Genomic DNA, 14,451 nt, shown 5'->3' on the forward strand with positions numbered 1-14,451 from the left:
AAATACCCAAATGAAAGCTCAATTCCAAATGAAAGCTCAATTCCAAATGTGATTTTTGGATCAGTGTGGTAACTGGTTTTGGACCTGGTGGATATATGCCTGTCAGATCTACGGGCGTATAAACAAAAACGTAAAGGAATTAATTGAATTGACTTGTTTCTGAAAGAAAAACACATGCCTCTGTGCTTTAAAAGACACAAGTCCGACTGGAGCAGGTTCCCGTTGAGGACTCTGTGGAGTCTGAGATCTGTGGGCTGTCACTTTTGCAGGAGCTAGAGAAAGCTGATCTTGGAGAAGAGAAGTTGACGCCTATACGGGTTTTCTGAGGCAGTTTTAAAGACTTGAACCTTTTGCGCATGTGAATGGCAATGGAATATTCTCGGCATGATTAAAACCTATAGATCTTTTAGCCCAAAGGTATAATATATGTGTATGTGTGTATAACAAAACAGTTGTTTACACCAAAACAAGAGCAATAATAAGGGAAGTAAACATTCTGTTTTTTTACTCAAGGTATGCACCGGATAAGGTAAGTGCTTTTTCAGTGGGCTTACATCACAACGAACAGCGCGAGTTGTGATGTAAAAATAAAAATAATAATAATAATAATTAAAAAAAGCTGTGGTAGTAAAGTGCTTGTCTGCCCCATTTTGCTTTGTTTGGCTGGTTATGAGTGGATTAAAGATATGTTTAAAAAAAAAAAAAATCTCCAGCATAGTTTGATTAGTTCAAAGTCAATTTTCTTCGCAACTAGTCCTTTTCACAGCTTACAGATGACGCAGCGAGTGCTAGAGCATCTCTCGGCAGGCGCTGGGGAAGCAGGTGCCTGACCACCTGGCCTGGACCGGGCGGTCGTTACGGATGAGAGAAGTTTGGCTTCTGCGCCACGCTTCTCAGTCAGCTCTCCTTACTCTGGGGAAGGGACGAAAGTCGGCGGGAGGGAGGCTTCCACATCTTGTACAGGAAAGTCCGAATCAATTATTAATGTGGTAGAGCAGTAAAATGTATTTAATAGCTTTTTCACTTGCATCAGAAGATGAGGAGTATGCATTGCCTGATGTGGAAGCATTGAGGGGGAGGTTCATTTCTCAAGTCCTGTTAACAGCCCTGCCCTAGGACTTGTCATGGTTGAACATTAACCATGAGAATATTTTATGTCACTGGTTAATGTTCAGAAAACACCATTTATCAGTACTCGGGGTGCATTTAGCTGTAACCGGTTTGGAGCTGAGAAGCGGGTTTGGCTGTAAGCTGTGAGAATGGCTTGTGTTTGGTTCACTGTAGCTTTCTGGTCTCTGCACTCCAAGGCAAGATCTCTAACCACCCAAACCCAATGTGTAAAGCGAGCTGCGGTGACGGGCCAGCCGCTGACCGCCTGTGTGTGTGTTCCTCTTGCAGGGCGGACAGATCCCATCCCTATCGTCGTCAAGTATGATGTCATGGGCATGGGGCGGATGGAGATGGAGGTAAGCTCGCCTGGCTGCTGCCCTGCGCCCGGTCACTCCTGGCATGGCTCTCAGGGGGTTGGTAGGGAAGAGGTTTAAAAGTGAGAATTTGTGCATCAAAGGTGAAGAAAAACTTGCTCTTAAATCAACACAGTAAGAAAACGCTTATCCTCAAAATACACACTCTGTTTGCCCACGGGTACCTGATTTCTGAGGTCTGGGTTCTCTCTGGAATTCCTGGGCTTTGTGATTTCCCTTCTGCAAAGCTGCTGAGGCTGCTGCCGGCTGTGGCCGGGCCTGCCGGGAGCCTCCACCTCGGAAGGATTAAATGAACCGCTTTGCATGTGGGTTACACCGTGGGATGGCAGAGCAGGGAAAGTGAAGTACAACAGGCAAAGATTCTGTTTCAAACCTCATCTTTTCTAAATTACGTGTTCTGGCAGTCTCAGTAGTGCAAAATATTTGTGGGACAAATTGCATCTTTTCTTTTTTTTTCTTTTTTTAAAAAAAGCTTGACTACGCCGAAGATGCCACTGAGCGGAGGCGTGTACTGGAGGTGGAGAAAGAAGACACCGAGGAGCTGAGGCAGAAATACAAGGTACTGAAACAGGGGCATTAACATCAAAGTTCCCGTGGGCTGAATGGGAGATGATTTGTTCTGATAGGACAAAGCTGCTCTTGCTAGGCCGTGGTAATGGCCGTAGGAATTTGATATACTTGTTTTTTTGTCATTGTTGAGGTTATTTATATTTTATCAAACTGGTTTTTCACTTCCTGGAATTAACCTTGGTGTTTGTTTAGCTGTTTAAGAGCTACAGGATAGCAGCAGGGCTTTCTCGGTGTGCTTTGCTCCTGTTCTGGAAAGAACAGTCCTAGGGCAAGCAGACCATTTCCTTCCCTAGACCCAGGGCTGCCAAATTTTTCTAGTGAACCTGCCACGCTGTCAGCACAAGATCTGCAGGCGCAGATGTGAGATGGGCAGTTATCAGCTGGAAGCGGGGTGGATCTTCTCTTGTTACTGAGCAAGCAGTAAGTAGCGCGGTTTGATCCTGTTGCATAAATCCTGCTTTCTTTGAAAAGGCAGGACACGGCTCCAGTTTTGAGAAGTCGATGGGCTGTATCTCATTGGAAGAATTTCTCAGACAGCATTAAAAAGTATCTATAAGGATTTCAATAGGGTTTACAAAACCTGCGGGCTTCTTTGTAAACCAAAGGCTGCTATCTTTTTAATGATAAAAATGGGCCATCATGTTGGCATTGAGCATCACACGTTGGAGCTGTAAATGAGTTCTCTGTGGAGACATGGTCTTTGCTAGTTCTTTAATCCCCTCTTCTGCTTACCAGCCTGTAAAGTACATCAAGTCTTAGGAAAGCCTTCTTGTTTAATTGTCCTGAGATTTGAGAAGTACCAGGGTCAAAGAAGAGTCCTAGACATTGGAATAAAATGCCAGTTTTGCATAAATTTTAATTCTTTGAGGAATAATTCAATTCCATTAAAATGAAACATAACCAATTCCATTTCACCGGTTCAACAGTTAATACTGTAGGCAGTTTATTCAGCTATAAAAATTTATAGCCTCCTTTCCTGATTCTCCCCCACACCCCCCTTAAGTTGAGACCTTGACTTGCTTGGTAAGTGAATTGCTGGTATGTTTGTTCATTTAAAAAATAAAAGCCATTGTAATTACTTTTAAAGCTAATTATTAGTTTGGAGCTGAACACAGTTAATGATCTCTTCTGGCACACTTTAAAGTACAAGTGTGCTCTTAAATGGGCTTATGCAGCTGGTGCTGAACAGTTCCTCTATGTCCAGGTGCACGTTCTCCTTGAAGATGTTCCTCCTTTTTGCTGTTGATAATCTCCTGCTGGGTGGCACGCTGCTGGCACGCTGCTCACATGCTACGGAGGGAAGGTTTGGCTGTGAGGTTGGCTGTTCTTGGGCAGCGTGTGGCTGAAAGCCTAGACCCCTTCCTGCACAAACCCCCAGCTGTGACCTTGGGCATCTTCAGGCGGCAGCAGCTGTCGGGTACAAAGTATTTCTTCATTTCAGAGTGGTGGGTAGGAGCTCTTGTCAGCTGCACGTGATGACGTTTTGTCTTGAGCCTGCAGTGCGATTTATGGTGAAGTTCTTGGGTTTTGCAATTGTGTTTTCTAATGCAGTTGGACGTGAGTTGCTCTCAGACTGTTTTGTCTTCCTGCCATTATTCAGCACAGTTGGTTGTTGTTTTTTTTTTTTTCAGGAACTCTGTGGAGTGGTAGCAGTCTCTCCCAGCTCCACCGTGTTTTTATTAGCATGCTTTATCGTTAGGCTCTTGCATTTCTGTATTAATCTGCGAAAAATCTCTGCAAGCGTCATTTTTTCGTCGCCCCGCGGGAGTCCATTATGTAATTGCCAACTGTGGCCGCATCCTGATTAGCCATTCAGTGAGTCTCAAAGGAATTTCAGATAACTCAGCAACCAAGAAGCAAGCAAGAAATGTTCTTTAATTCCCTTCTTTTGTATAGATGCTGATCAGTCTGGGGCTGTGTTCTCATTGTCTAGCCACAGGATGCTTTCTGAAAAAACCTACACATGGCGCAGGAAGCTTGTTCAGGGTTTCAGAGGAACTTTAAATGTCATTGTTTTCTGGATCTCATGCTGCTCTGTTTTCCTTTCTTGTCTTCCCGGAGACCTGCTTCAGGCTCAAACCTCTAGACAGTTTTGTTGATTTTTTTTTTTTTTTTTTTTCCTTCTTCTTCTTAACAAGGGCCTCTGGTAATAGATGGAAGCAGGGACTTGAAATAGGTATTTTTTGATTTTAGAAGGTCAATGGTGCTTTAAATTGAAAAAAATTCTAACCTTTTAGCAGTAGAATTTTCAGCTTCCCCCCTCTGCCAAGCGTTGAAATTTTTTTACATGAATTTTGCATTGTAGAAAACATGCTCAGTGATGTTGTTTTAATGTAATTTTGATGTGGTAACTGGGAGATAAACCATTTTGCCTTGAACAAGATCTTAAAAAAAAAAAAAAAGGAAAAAAGCTTTCATAATACAGCCTTTTTAAATGTTTGCTAGTTCCCCTTGCTAATGCAAGGAGATTTCCCATAAGAAGTTTGTATTGAAGACAGAAACTTAAACTCTGAGATGCTTTTTCTCAAATGTTAGGCTATTTTTTCCTTGCATAGTTTCCCTCTATTCCATTTGAAACGCAAATGGTAAATAGCTCTGTGGGGTATGCTGATGTTAGTACAACACACTTTGTAATGCTGCATTTGTAGCTTTTTTTTTCTATACATCAGTTTAAGTGCTTCCATCTTGTCAAGGTAAACCTTCCCCAGCTTTCTTGTAAGGAGTGGCGATGTTTTATCGATTTTGCTGGTGGGAGTGTAATTGAAACGACCTGGCCAGAGGAAGAAGCTGCTTAGCCCCGAGATCAGTGTGTGTCAGCATTGGGTGTGTTTCAGAGCCCCCCAGGTCTGCACCGCTGCGGCTGTGCCCAGGGGCCGGGGCTCAGAGCAGCACAGGCTCACTTCCAGGACTTGGACTCCGAGCCCTTACAGCCACTTGAGGGACTGGGATTCCCACGGAACCCCAGAACTTTTTGACTCTGCCAATCTAAAAGCTGCTGCTTTGCTTTATAGCAGAAGAGGGGAGGCTGTCACCATTGCCAATTCAGCCACCTCACCTTTACCTGGAGGCTTGGTTTTGCACCTATACAAAAGTTGAATTATGTAAGGAAAAAAAATACTGTCTGCAACCTCAGAAGCGATCTCCCCCTGCTCTTTTATTAAGTGACAACTACCTGTACCCCTTCCCAGGTAATGGTAGTATTTGAGCTCAGCTTACTGGACAGCATTGCTCTTGGGAAGATTTCTTTGGCTGAAAAATTACACTGAGGTGGATTAGACTCAACGGTTTCCGAACTGTGCTTTCCCAGCCGTGGATCTGCATTCCTCCCTATTGAATTGCAGACAAACTGCGATCAAGCAGACATCTGTTAGCACTCAAAATGGAGGAAGTATCGTCAGTTAAAGTTCTAAGATTCTGTTCCAAAAGCAGTGATCTTCCTTGGTTTGGTGTGTCCTTTGTGCATCTTAGGCGAGCAGGCAGCTGCCAGTTTGTTTATGTGTTAGCTTGAGGCTTTGAGCCCCTCGTTTTATCTCGAGACAATCCAGCAGGCTCTCCTCTTGCAGCTGCAAAACTGCCTTCCTGCCATCAGCACTGGATTTCTTTTTTTTAAGCAGTCTCCTTTTGCTGATACCTCTGCTAATGGCAAGATTATGTTCTGTGTTGGGAAACTCAGTCAAAGCTAGATATTGCAAAGTTTATCCTTCAGACCTTTTAATATGCAAAGAGTGGTCAGCTTAATAGGTATAATCATTGGTGTATGCAAAGGTTTTCTTAAAAACTATTTTTCCTCAAAGGACTACTTCATCATCTTCCAATTTGTTTTACAGGAAGTTTAACAGAAGCATTTTTTCGTTAATTTTGCAGGATTACGTTGATAAAGAAAAGGCAATTGCCAAGGCTTTGGAAGACCTCAGAGCAAACTTCTACTGTGAACTCTGTGACAAGCAGTATCAAAAGCATCAGGAGTTTGACAACCACATAAACTCTTACGATCATGCTCACAAGCAGGTAAACAAGTGTTGACAGCACGTTCATCGCTTCTCTGTTCATTGCAGCGGACTTGTTTGTGGTTAATACTTTGAATTTCCCCAATGTATCTATTTTCCTTTTAGCCCCAGGAATAGGTGTTTTATGTCACTGGCTAAGGTTCTTACACCTGCCATACATTTAAAACAAAAAAATCCAAAAGAACAAACAAAAAACCCCAACCCATGGTTGGCATCAAGGGGCCCCATTTTGAATGACCCACAAACAGGAATGGGCTGCTGGTAAACTGGGAAGAGTACCCGTGGGTAAGGATGGCTCCCAGTTTGCATCAGCTTTTAACAGAGCACGACTTTGGAGACTGATGATACGCCACGTGTGCGCATTTTAATGCTTTAGTCTGTGTTCTGTCACGTTACTGAAAACAGACTGGGAAAGAATGGGCTGTGTGAGAGGGTCGTGAAAACAGGAGCACTTTGCAAATTCTGTAATCCTGAGGAGAAGGTGGATTCAGAATCTGTGTGGAGCTGGCTTTGGTCCCAAGGCAGGGCTGTACCGTAGTAGCTACACGATACTTCACACTGCACAGTAAATAATACAAGTCCATGTGTTAGCCTGATTTAGTTGCCCGTTTGAAGCTGCTAAATGAGATGTAAATGCACAGCAGATAGCAGGGTTGTGCTCGTCTAGAGATGAAATTGCTCAAAGGAGGGTTTTCGATACTCCTAGTCATAAATTTTAGAAATGCAGTCATTGAATTGCTGATAACTTCTGGAGGATGTGCTGTAGAGTACTAGATCTTGCAAAATAGCAGTGAAGCAACAGTTTAAAACCAAGAATATGGCATTACAGAGTATGATATCCCCCCCACCCCCCTGTGTGTTAAGTATAGGGTGCGATAGTTCACAGTAAATTCACTGAGGGAGGCTTAATGGGAATTCTCTGTTTGAGTACTGTGGTGAAGTGTGGTTTAATAGAATCAAGAGCAGAAATTCATTCATTTTGTTTGTATTGGGAAAACGGGCTGCTTTGACCGAGCCGGGGGCGCAGTCGTGATACCCGATAGCAGTGTGCTTCGTCCCAAGTTTTCCATCAGCTTGGTTGAAACTCAAGTGCAATTACATGCATCTATTTAGGAGGTGGAAGGACCTGTTTGTGTCACATTCTTACAGCGTGGTGATGCAGTATGATTATGTCAACTCCTGTTGAAAGCCCTTGGGTGATTAATAGGGGGACTGACATGCAGTTGGCCAGGCTGAGAGCTTTCCTAGTGTCTAAAGTTGTGGTGGAAGAAGAAACAAACCTGTGGAAAGCAACCACCCCTCCTTGGTACAAAAGAAGTCATCAGCAGGAGTGCAAGAAGAGTGACCTGAAAGAAAAATGTCTTGGGGACACGCAGGGTGGTGTAATCTTCTCATCAGTGGAAAGGATTTGGGGGTGCTTCGTACTGCTGATTATTTTTAAAGGAATTGATGTTCTCGGGTAATTTGCATCCATTGCAGTAACTTCAGGCAGGCTTTGGAGAAAATGAGCCTTCAAACTCTCGCTACGTCACCCAGCATTAATTTGTAGTTACACAGGGATTTAAACAAAGAAGCAATCGTGCTTTGCTTAGGGAAAAAATTGCTTGTCCAGCTTTATGTCATGCTGAAATGTGTGTCGTGCTGGTGGGTCAGTGTTCAGTAAGTGAGCTTGAAACTACCTAGAAATAATGAAGGTAAATTTGCATAAGTAACACTATCTCCCTTCTGTTGTCCGTTACCGCTCAAGATAGGCTCATTTCTAACAGTCTGTTCCAAATTTTAAGGCAGTTAAAAGCCAGCAACGCAGTAATACACTGCACGTTGGCGTTTCATATTTTGCCTCTTTGGACAAAAGGTTACATAAAGGCTAACATAAATTTTTTGAGGAAAAATGTCAAGTTTTCTTAAGAGTAGGCTAATCAGTAGGCTTTCTTGGAAAGATGAGATATTACAGTATCCTAGATAATTACAGCAAACCGGCTTGGTATATATTATAAGCAATGTTTTGTCTTCTCAGTGGTAATTCTCGAGGCAGCACTGCTTCATTTTTGCCTTTTTCTTAGCTTGTTGAACAGATTTCCACTGGATCGTTTTTGCTTTTAAGTATTTTTAGTTACACATACGCACGACATTGAAGTGTTTGCTTATTCCTTCTGTGGCTCAGCGAGCATTAGGCTGTCCCTGTAAATAGATGTTCCATCCTCAGATCCCTTTCCGCTCCCGAGTTATAAAGACGCTGTCTTGTATTCCAGGAAGGAACTCAGGATTATTGCGAAACAGGGACGATAGGTAAGTGTATTGATCCCTACCGGATAAATTTTGCACCCACCACCCTGTCAACACCAAACAATTAAAGGGGAGGTTTTATTATTATTATTTCCTGACTATACTGGTTTCATATAGCATTTGGATATGTCTGAATCGACCTCAACACCAAGTTTCTAGCCAAAAGGCAGTATTTGTAGGTCACCTTAATTGGGAAAATAATCTTCAATTTATTATCATAGACCATTGGCCTGTTCAAGTCATTGTATTTTAAACATCTTGTTGGTGGACGATGTTGTTCCTTAGATTTTATTTTTTAATTAGATCAATACTTGAAATGAGAAGTACAGATGTTTTAAGGAACAGTACCCCTATCTATTCGCCAAATGGTCAGTCCCTCTCGGGAAGCCAGAGGACTAAAAGCAACTTGAGTTCATACGGGTGGCAGTGCAAGAGGAAAAATAAACTCAGTTCCCTTAAAGATCCTTCGGTGGGCAACTGAAAAAGGCTGTAACCACAGACGTCAGAACTTTTGGTACCCTGGGAAGCTGCTGATACCCGGGTTTTTTAGTTGTATCATCATGAGCCTGGCACTGAGAAGGACTGCAGCTTATGAAGGACCCCCGCCGCTGGTGTTGCACAGTCCTGACTGTCAAGGGAATAATAACAGTTACCAGACAACTGCAAAAGCAGGCAAATGTAGAAAGAAAACTTCTCCTGAAGGTGGCGAGGAACTTGGGTGCTGAAGATGGACTCTGTATTTTTGCGCTGCCTTCCTGCAGATAGGGGATGTCCGGATGCTTGTCCTAGGATACGTGGGAGTGTGTCCTTAGGGCATTACATCCCAGTGGGCCTTAATTCTGTTTGGGGGTTTGATATCAAGATAGACTACTTCATGTTAGATTAGTATGAAGATGGATGTGGGTCACCTTCTCGGGGTGGTACCTGGTTGTGTGTCGTATCAATAAACCTGATCTGTGTTGCCCATCGCTTAGAGCAGCTGCAAAAGTTGTTACCCTCGGAGTTCTCATACGTGTAAGTAACGCAGCAGTTAGTCAGCTTTTACTGGTTGGGGTTTTTAACTTCATCCAAGGACTTGCTTACAGAATCTCACCTCTTTCCTGCTAGCATGCCTGATGAAGGGTTGAGCTCTTTACTGAGTCACTGACCCAACAGAATGAAACCATTCACCTTCTGAATTCAGTGTGAAAACCAAACATGTTCCTGTGTGACCTTCTGCCAGGTTAACTGTGAGAACACTAACCAGCATTGAAATGCAGTCTTTCATGTAGATTTCGTTTTACTTCTAAATGTGTGGCATTTTGGAGGTGTAGGTGATTAATTCTGCATAGATTCCCTTTGTAAAAGGACAAAGGGAATGTATTTCCATAAAGAAGTTCTTTGGAAAGAGGGTGGAGCTAAGAACCAGAAGTATAGATCTGCAGTTCTCTTCATGCCCTAATTATCTGGATTTTTGCTTCTAATGCCGAGGGGGAAGGATCTGTTTAAAGCACAATAAAATTACCAACATGGTCACGGCTGTAGTTGACAAGTACTCTAAATCCAAACCCAAAACTTCCTGGTTTGGGAAGAATTGGACTTGTGCTTCCCAACAACTTGTATCTTCAAGCACAGCTTGAATGTAGAAGACTGAAGAGAGAATCTCCGAGATACTTGGTGTTACATAGGAGGCTTTTCTACTCCAGAAATGCTTTACCCTCAAAAAACCCGTGGTATTTTTCTTAGCCCAGTTTTAGCTGTGCAGCTGCTCATTTGCTGATGGCAAACACATTTGGAGAGTGTTCAGTAAAACAAGAATTCAGTGTGCAAGTCCTGGACATGGCTATTAGGAGCGACGCTCGCCTCCTGAAGGCTCGTGTCATCGGGTTATCTCTGTCGCGTTAACGCGTGGTATATTTTCCTAAGCTGAAAATGAGGTGTCAGGGAAGAAATTAAGATGAAATAAAACTGCAGTTGCGTGCCATTTCCCCTCTGCTCTTTTCACTTCAGTTACAAGCGTGCAAAGAATGTTGATTATGAAAAATAATCAAGGCTTGTGTTCTCACTTATATAAAATTATAAAAGTTGCCATCCTTTGAGCTCGTGTTTAGCTAATGGTGCAGTTCACTCCCAGAAGCTTTTGTGGCAAAGAATTGAGCGTACGTCAAAAGTTCAGAAAGCCAGAAATCTGCTGGCATGTAATGAAAAGTACATTATTATTTTATTTAATAGGGATTGGCAGAGAGACTGGAGAACAATAGCAGGGGAGGAGTAGGCTCTAATGGGATTGTGCTGTCACATGAGCTGCCTCCTGTCTCAAGCCAATGCAGAAATCTCGCTGTACATGGATCCAGTTCTAGCCTGAACGTCAGGTTTGTCGTGAAAGTCTGAGGTCTTCAGGGCTAGTAAAGCAGTGTAGCGGAGGGCTGTTATTATGATGATGATGATGAGGATGAGGATGACGTGATTTCTTTTTGCTTTGCAATTTTAGGCAAAGAATGCCCCTCAAATAGGCCTCGGTTCAGCAAAATTGCATGGCTTTGTGAACTTAAATTGAGAAACTCCATTTACTGCTGGTCCTGAACCCAAAAAGTGACGTGCTCCAGTTGGGTACTGGCCAGGTCTTACCACGATACCACCTCGCCAGCAAGATCTCATGCACGGTTGCCACAGCGTGCGCTGAGTTTCTTCTTGTTACGGCAGTTTCTGACCCCTGATCGTCCCGCTTTTATTTAGCCACTTTCACTTGTCTGTGAGGGGCTCTCTCTGCGGCTTTTAAACGGTGCCGCAGTGCAGCTTATTTAAGCCGATTTGAAGAGAACTGTAAGGTAACGGCGTCGTATGCCAATTTGGCCCCTCCTGAGCTCTACAGTGATCAGGAGATAATCCGTTACCGTAGCCTCTTTGTGCTGGAGTACTGAGGTTAGCTCTGGATTTCATAGAAAACCCGTTCTTTAAGAGCTCGATTTGCACTCCCATTGAAATTTATAGACTTCTTAGTAATTTTGTTAGAAACAAGGCTGAAAACTTAAAATACTATTCTTTGTTACAAAGCTGAGGTGGGTGGCAGCTATTAATAAAACACAATACCAAGCTGAAGGAAGGCTGGAGGTAGTGAAGTACTCCTTCCAGCGTGCACAAATTTGGACAAACTTTAAGTGCTAGTGATTTGTGTCCCTGTTGCTGGTCACTGGGCTGACTGATGTGGCCCTTCTTGTAGCTGTAGTAAACCAGCAGAATAATATTCCTTGGCTTCATGGTCACTATCATCCTACAGTTTGTAAATGCGTTGCTGCTTAGATAAACCCTCTGCTTCCTCAGAAAACACATGGCCTGTGAAGGAAAAATGCTTCCTAATTTTTGAATCCTGTAGTAGCATGAAGCTGTATGTTTGATTTAATACAGGTTGGTGGCTCTGATCCTGTTGAAGAAATTACAGTCTTGCTGAGCACTGTGGGAAGACTTAAAAAGGCTGGTTTCACCCCAGCATGATGGGTTCCCAGGGCTCCTTTTCCTTAGTTGGTGGGGAGAAGCTCCCTGAGGATGGTTGAGTGGCTCCCTTAAATTCTTGTTTAAATTTCTTGGCTGTGTTGGGGGAAGGGACAGCTGTGCGACTCTCCTCCCGCGGCTGTCCAGCCTCTGAACACCCACACATATGGTGCGGTCCAAAAAGTCATTTAGAGATTTTGGAGGATTAGAATAATGAACACTTGCCGAAGGATTAGATGGAAATTTCTTTAGTGTAAGCCTAGCTTAAATATCGATTTAGTTCAAATAGCTTTCTGGGAAGGCTGGGACCTGGGGTGTGCTGAAAAGCATTTCATTGCTTCGATATACTCCTCCTGCTGCTGTGAAATTGTACTTTGGGCTTTTTATTGCTTCACCCCAGTTAGGTTTGGGGGAGGAGGGTAGGATGGCTGTAGTTAACTGGTTATCCACTGCTCTTTGCATGGATAAATGACTGGATTCAGTTATACGCTTGAAACAATGAGTGAGGTAACAGTTATCCTGACAGGATATTTTGAAAAGTTCTGGCTGTTTTAAAAGTTCAGTGTTAATCCGCTGCCTGCAAACGGGGCCTTGTAGTGATTTGTTTTTACAGATGAGCAATCTGGTCTTCTGTCGTCCCTCCTTCCCCTACCCCAGGTTTTATCTGTGTAAGATAATGTGGTCCAGCCAGGTTTCTTGGAACGTGGCTCCTTGCAAACCTGAGAAACCATTTCTGATGGTAGATGCATCGTTGTAGGTCGGTCAAAGATGCTGAGCTACGTTATGTTCCGTTTTGTACCTTCCCAGGGAGACGGCGTGGTGCCGTTTTCTATCCCGTACTTACCCAGCAAGACCCTTCTTCCTTGTGGCCCCTGTGGGACAAAAAGAAACTCAACCTTGAGATCTCATGGTCCTTTGTAAAATCGGACCAACCTTTCCCCAATTTGGGGAGTAATAAATTCTCAGCAGTCTTGAAACCACGGTCAGAGGTTTATCCTCTTAAAAGGCGCAGGTAGCGGCGTGGCTGGGTCTTGTGTAGTGCATGTTCTGGGGTCGCAGTGCATCGGGGTGGTTCATTTGCTTCATCACGTCTGAGTGTTGAGAGTGGGAGGTTTAGGGGAGCAGAGGCACAAAGGTCAGCATTTAGGGAAGTGGCCATTTAATTCTGTTTTCGTTGAAATGGTCCGTTGTACTGAAGGCAGGATTGCACTGCGGGCAGCTGCATTGTTATCAACTGACTTTGAGCCCGTTTTATTTCACGGGGAGACATTTAAGGCCTTGTCTGGGGGGTGGGTGTCCGAGTGCACCATTGCACCTTCCTCTTTAAAGTAAAAGGTCACAGTTCCCTGCTGTTGTAAATAGCTGGGTCGTATTTTTTTTTTTTCCAAATGGATGAGTGATGTAGAGACTTGGCATCAGACCCCAGTTAAATAGTTTTGTCAGCTGTTGGTGACTTTAACTTCCTGGAGCATTTTAGATACGCTTTTTAGATCAGCATGAAAAAAGCTGATAGCATTGCTTAGTCCACTTTTTCTTTTTCCTCTCTCTTGGAAAAAAAAAATTTACTATTCGACATTGAACATACACCACAAAACCCTTGAGCCCTTTACTTGTCCTGGTGAAAGTAGCTCTGTTGTTCAGGTGGGATCATTGCTGTGTCTGTGTGTGTTTGTGTATGTGCGTCCCCCCTTCTGCTCCAGACTCCCTGAGCTCGATCTTGTAGCTCCGCTGGCTCGGCTCCTCCTCTGTAGAATAGCTCACAGACACACCCACAGCCTGTGTAGTAATGCTTGCTTTTTATTTTTTTCCCCTCTCTTCCACTCTTGTTATATTTTTACTTTCTTTTTTTCTTTGTGATGTGACGTTTTCAGCTGATGTATTGAAAGCAAACCCTTCTAATTTTGGAGTCCAGATCACAAGAGTGAGTTTCTTTCTACTAGTGTCTATAGCTGTATTTTTTTTTGTGTGTCTTCCCTCTGATTTTGGTAACGCTCAACCACATTTAGTAAATATGATTAGGTAAGAGAATCCTCTGTCTTGTCAAATCTCTCCCTTATTCACAAAGCAATGTTCTCTTTACATTGGGCCAACTTAATTCCTCTGATTTGGGTTAGTTTGCAGATCCACTCTTTCTGTGTGTACTGGTCTGACTCCGCTCCACTGAAGAGGCAGAGTCAGCCAGCCCGAAGGTATATGTAGAATTCACCAAGGATTTGTACATCTTGTACAAGAATTTTTCTAAAGTGACTCCTGCTTTGAGTACCGTTAAGTCTTTCAGACCCTTCACGAAATGCCTGAAAAACAGGAAACTTCTTCAAAAAGCTGGGTACATGATGCTTTCTGGAATTGGGCCTTTTGAAAGGGTGTCAAATTGTGCACCAAAAAAAGAAAAATTAATCCCTTGGGATGGTAGAGGTCTGTCTTTGCTGCTTTCTGTTACTTAAACTTCTGTATAGCGCTCTAAAAACATGCCTGGTGAATTTTCACATGTATTCAAAGAAAAAAACAGCAGCCCCTTCCTAGTGCTTTGAGACAAAGGCTTTCAAAATTTTTCTGAAGTCTTGGATGTTGGATTTCTATTAGAATTGGATATCTAGATTTTCCAGTGATGTTATGATGTTTGAAATTCCTTGGGT

General features: G+C 43.2%; 1 protein-coding gene across 1 annotated transcript in view; it reads left to right on the forward strand.

Annotated features, from left to right (window-relative positions):
• GPATCH8 (G-patch domain containing 8) overlaps positions 1 to 14,451 on the forward strand; it is a 32,806-nt gene that overhangs the window by 11,749 nt on the left and 6,606 nt on the right. Inside the window, exons 2-4 of the mRNA XM_009949680.2 lie at positions 1,399 to 1,466; positions 1,957 to 2,043; positions 5,919 to 6,062. Coding sequence (XP_009947982.2) covers positions 1,440 to 1,466; positions 1,957 to 2,043; positions 5,919 to 6,062 — 258 coding nt within the window. The 5' untranslated portion in view covers positions 1,399 to 1,439. The remainder of the gene's footprint in view (positions 1 to 1,398; positions 1,467 to 1,956; positions 2,044 to 5,918; positions 6,063 to 14,451) is intronic.

The sequence above is a fragment of the Leptosomus discolor genome, chromosome 25 (assembly GCF_034619465.1).
Source record: "Leptosomus discolor isolate bLepDis1 chromosome 25, bLepDis1.hap2, whole genome shotgun sequence".
NCBI lineage: Eukaryota > Metazoa > Chordata > Aves > Leptosomiformes > Leptosomidae > Leptosomus > Leptosomus discolor.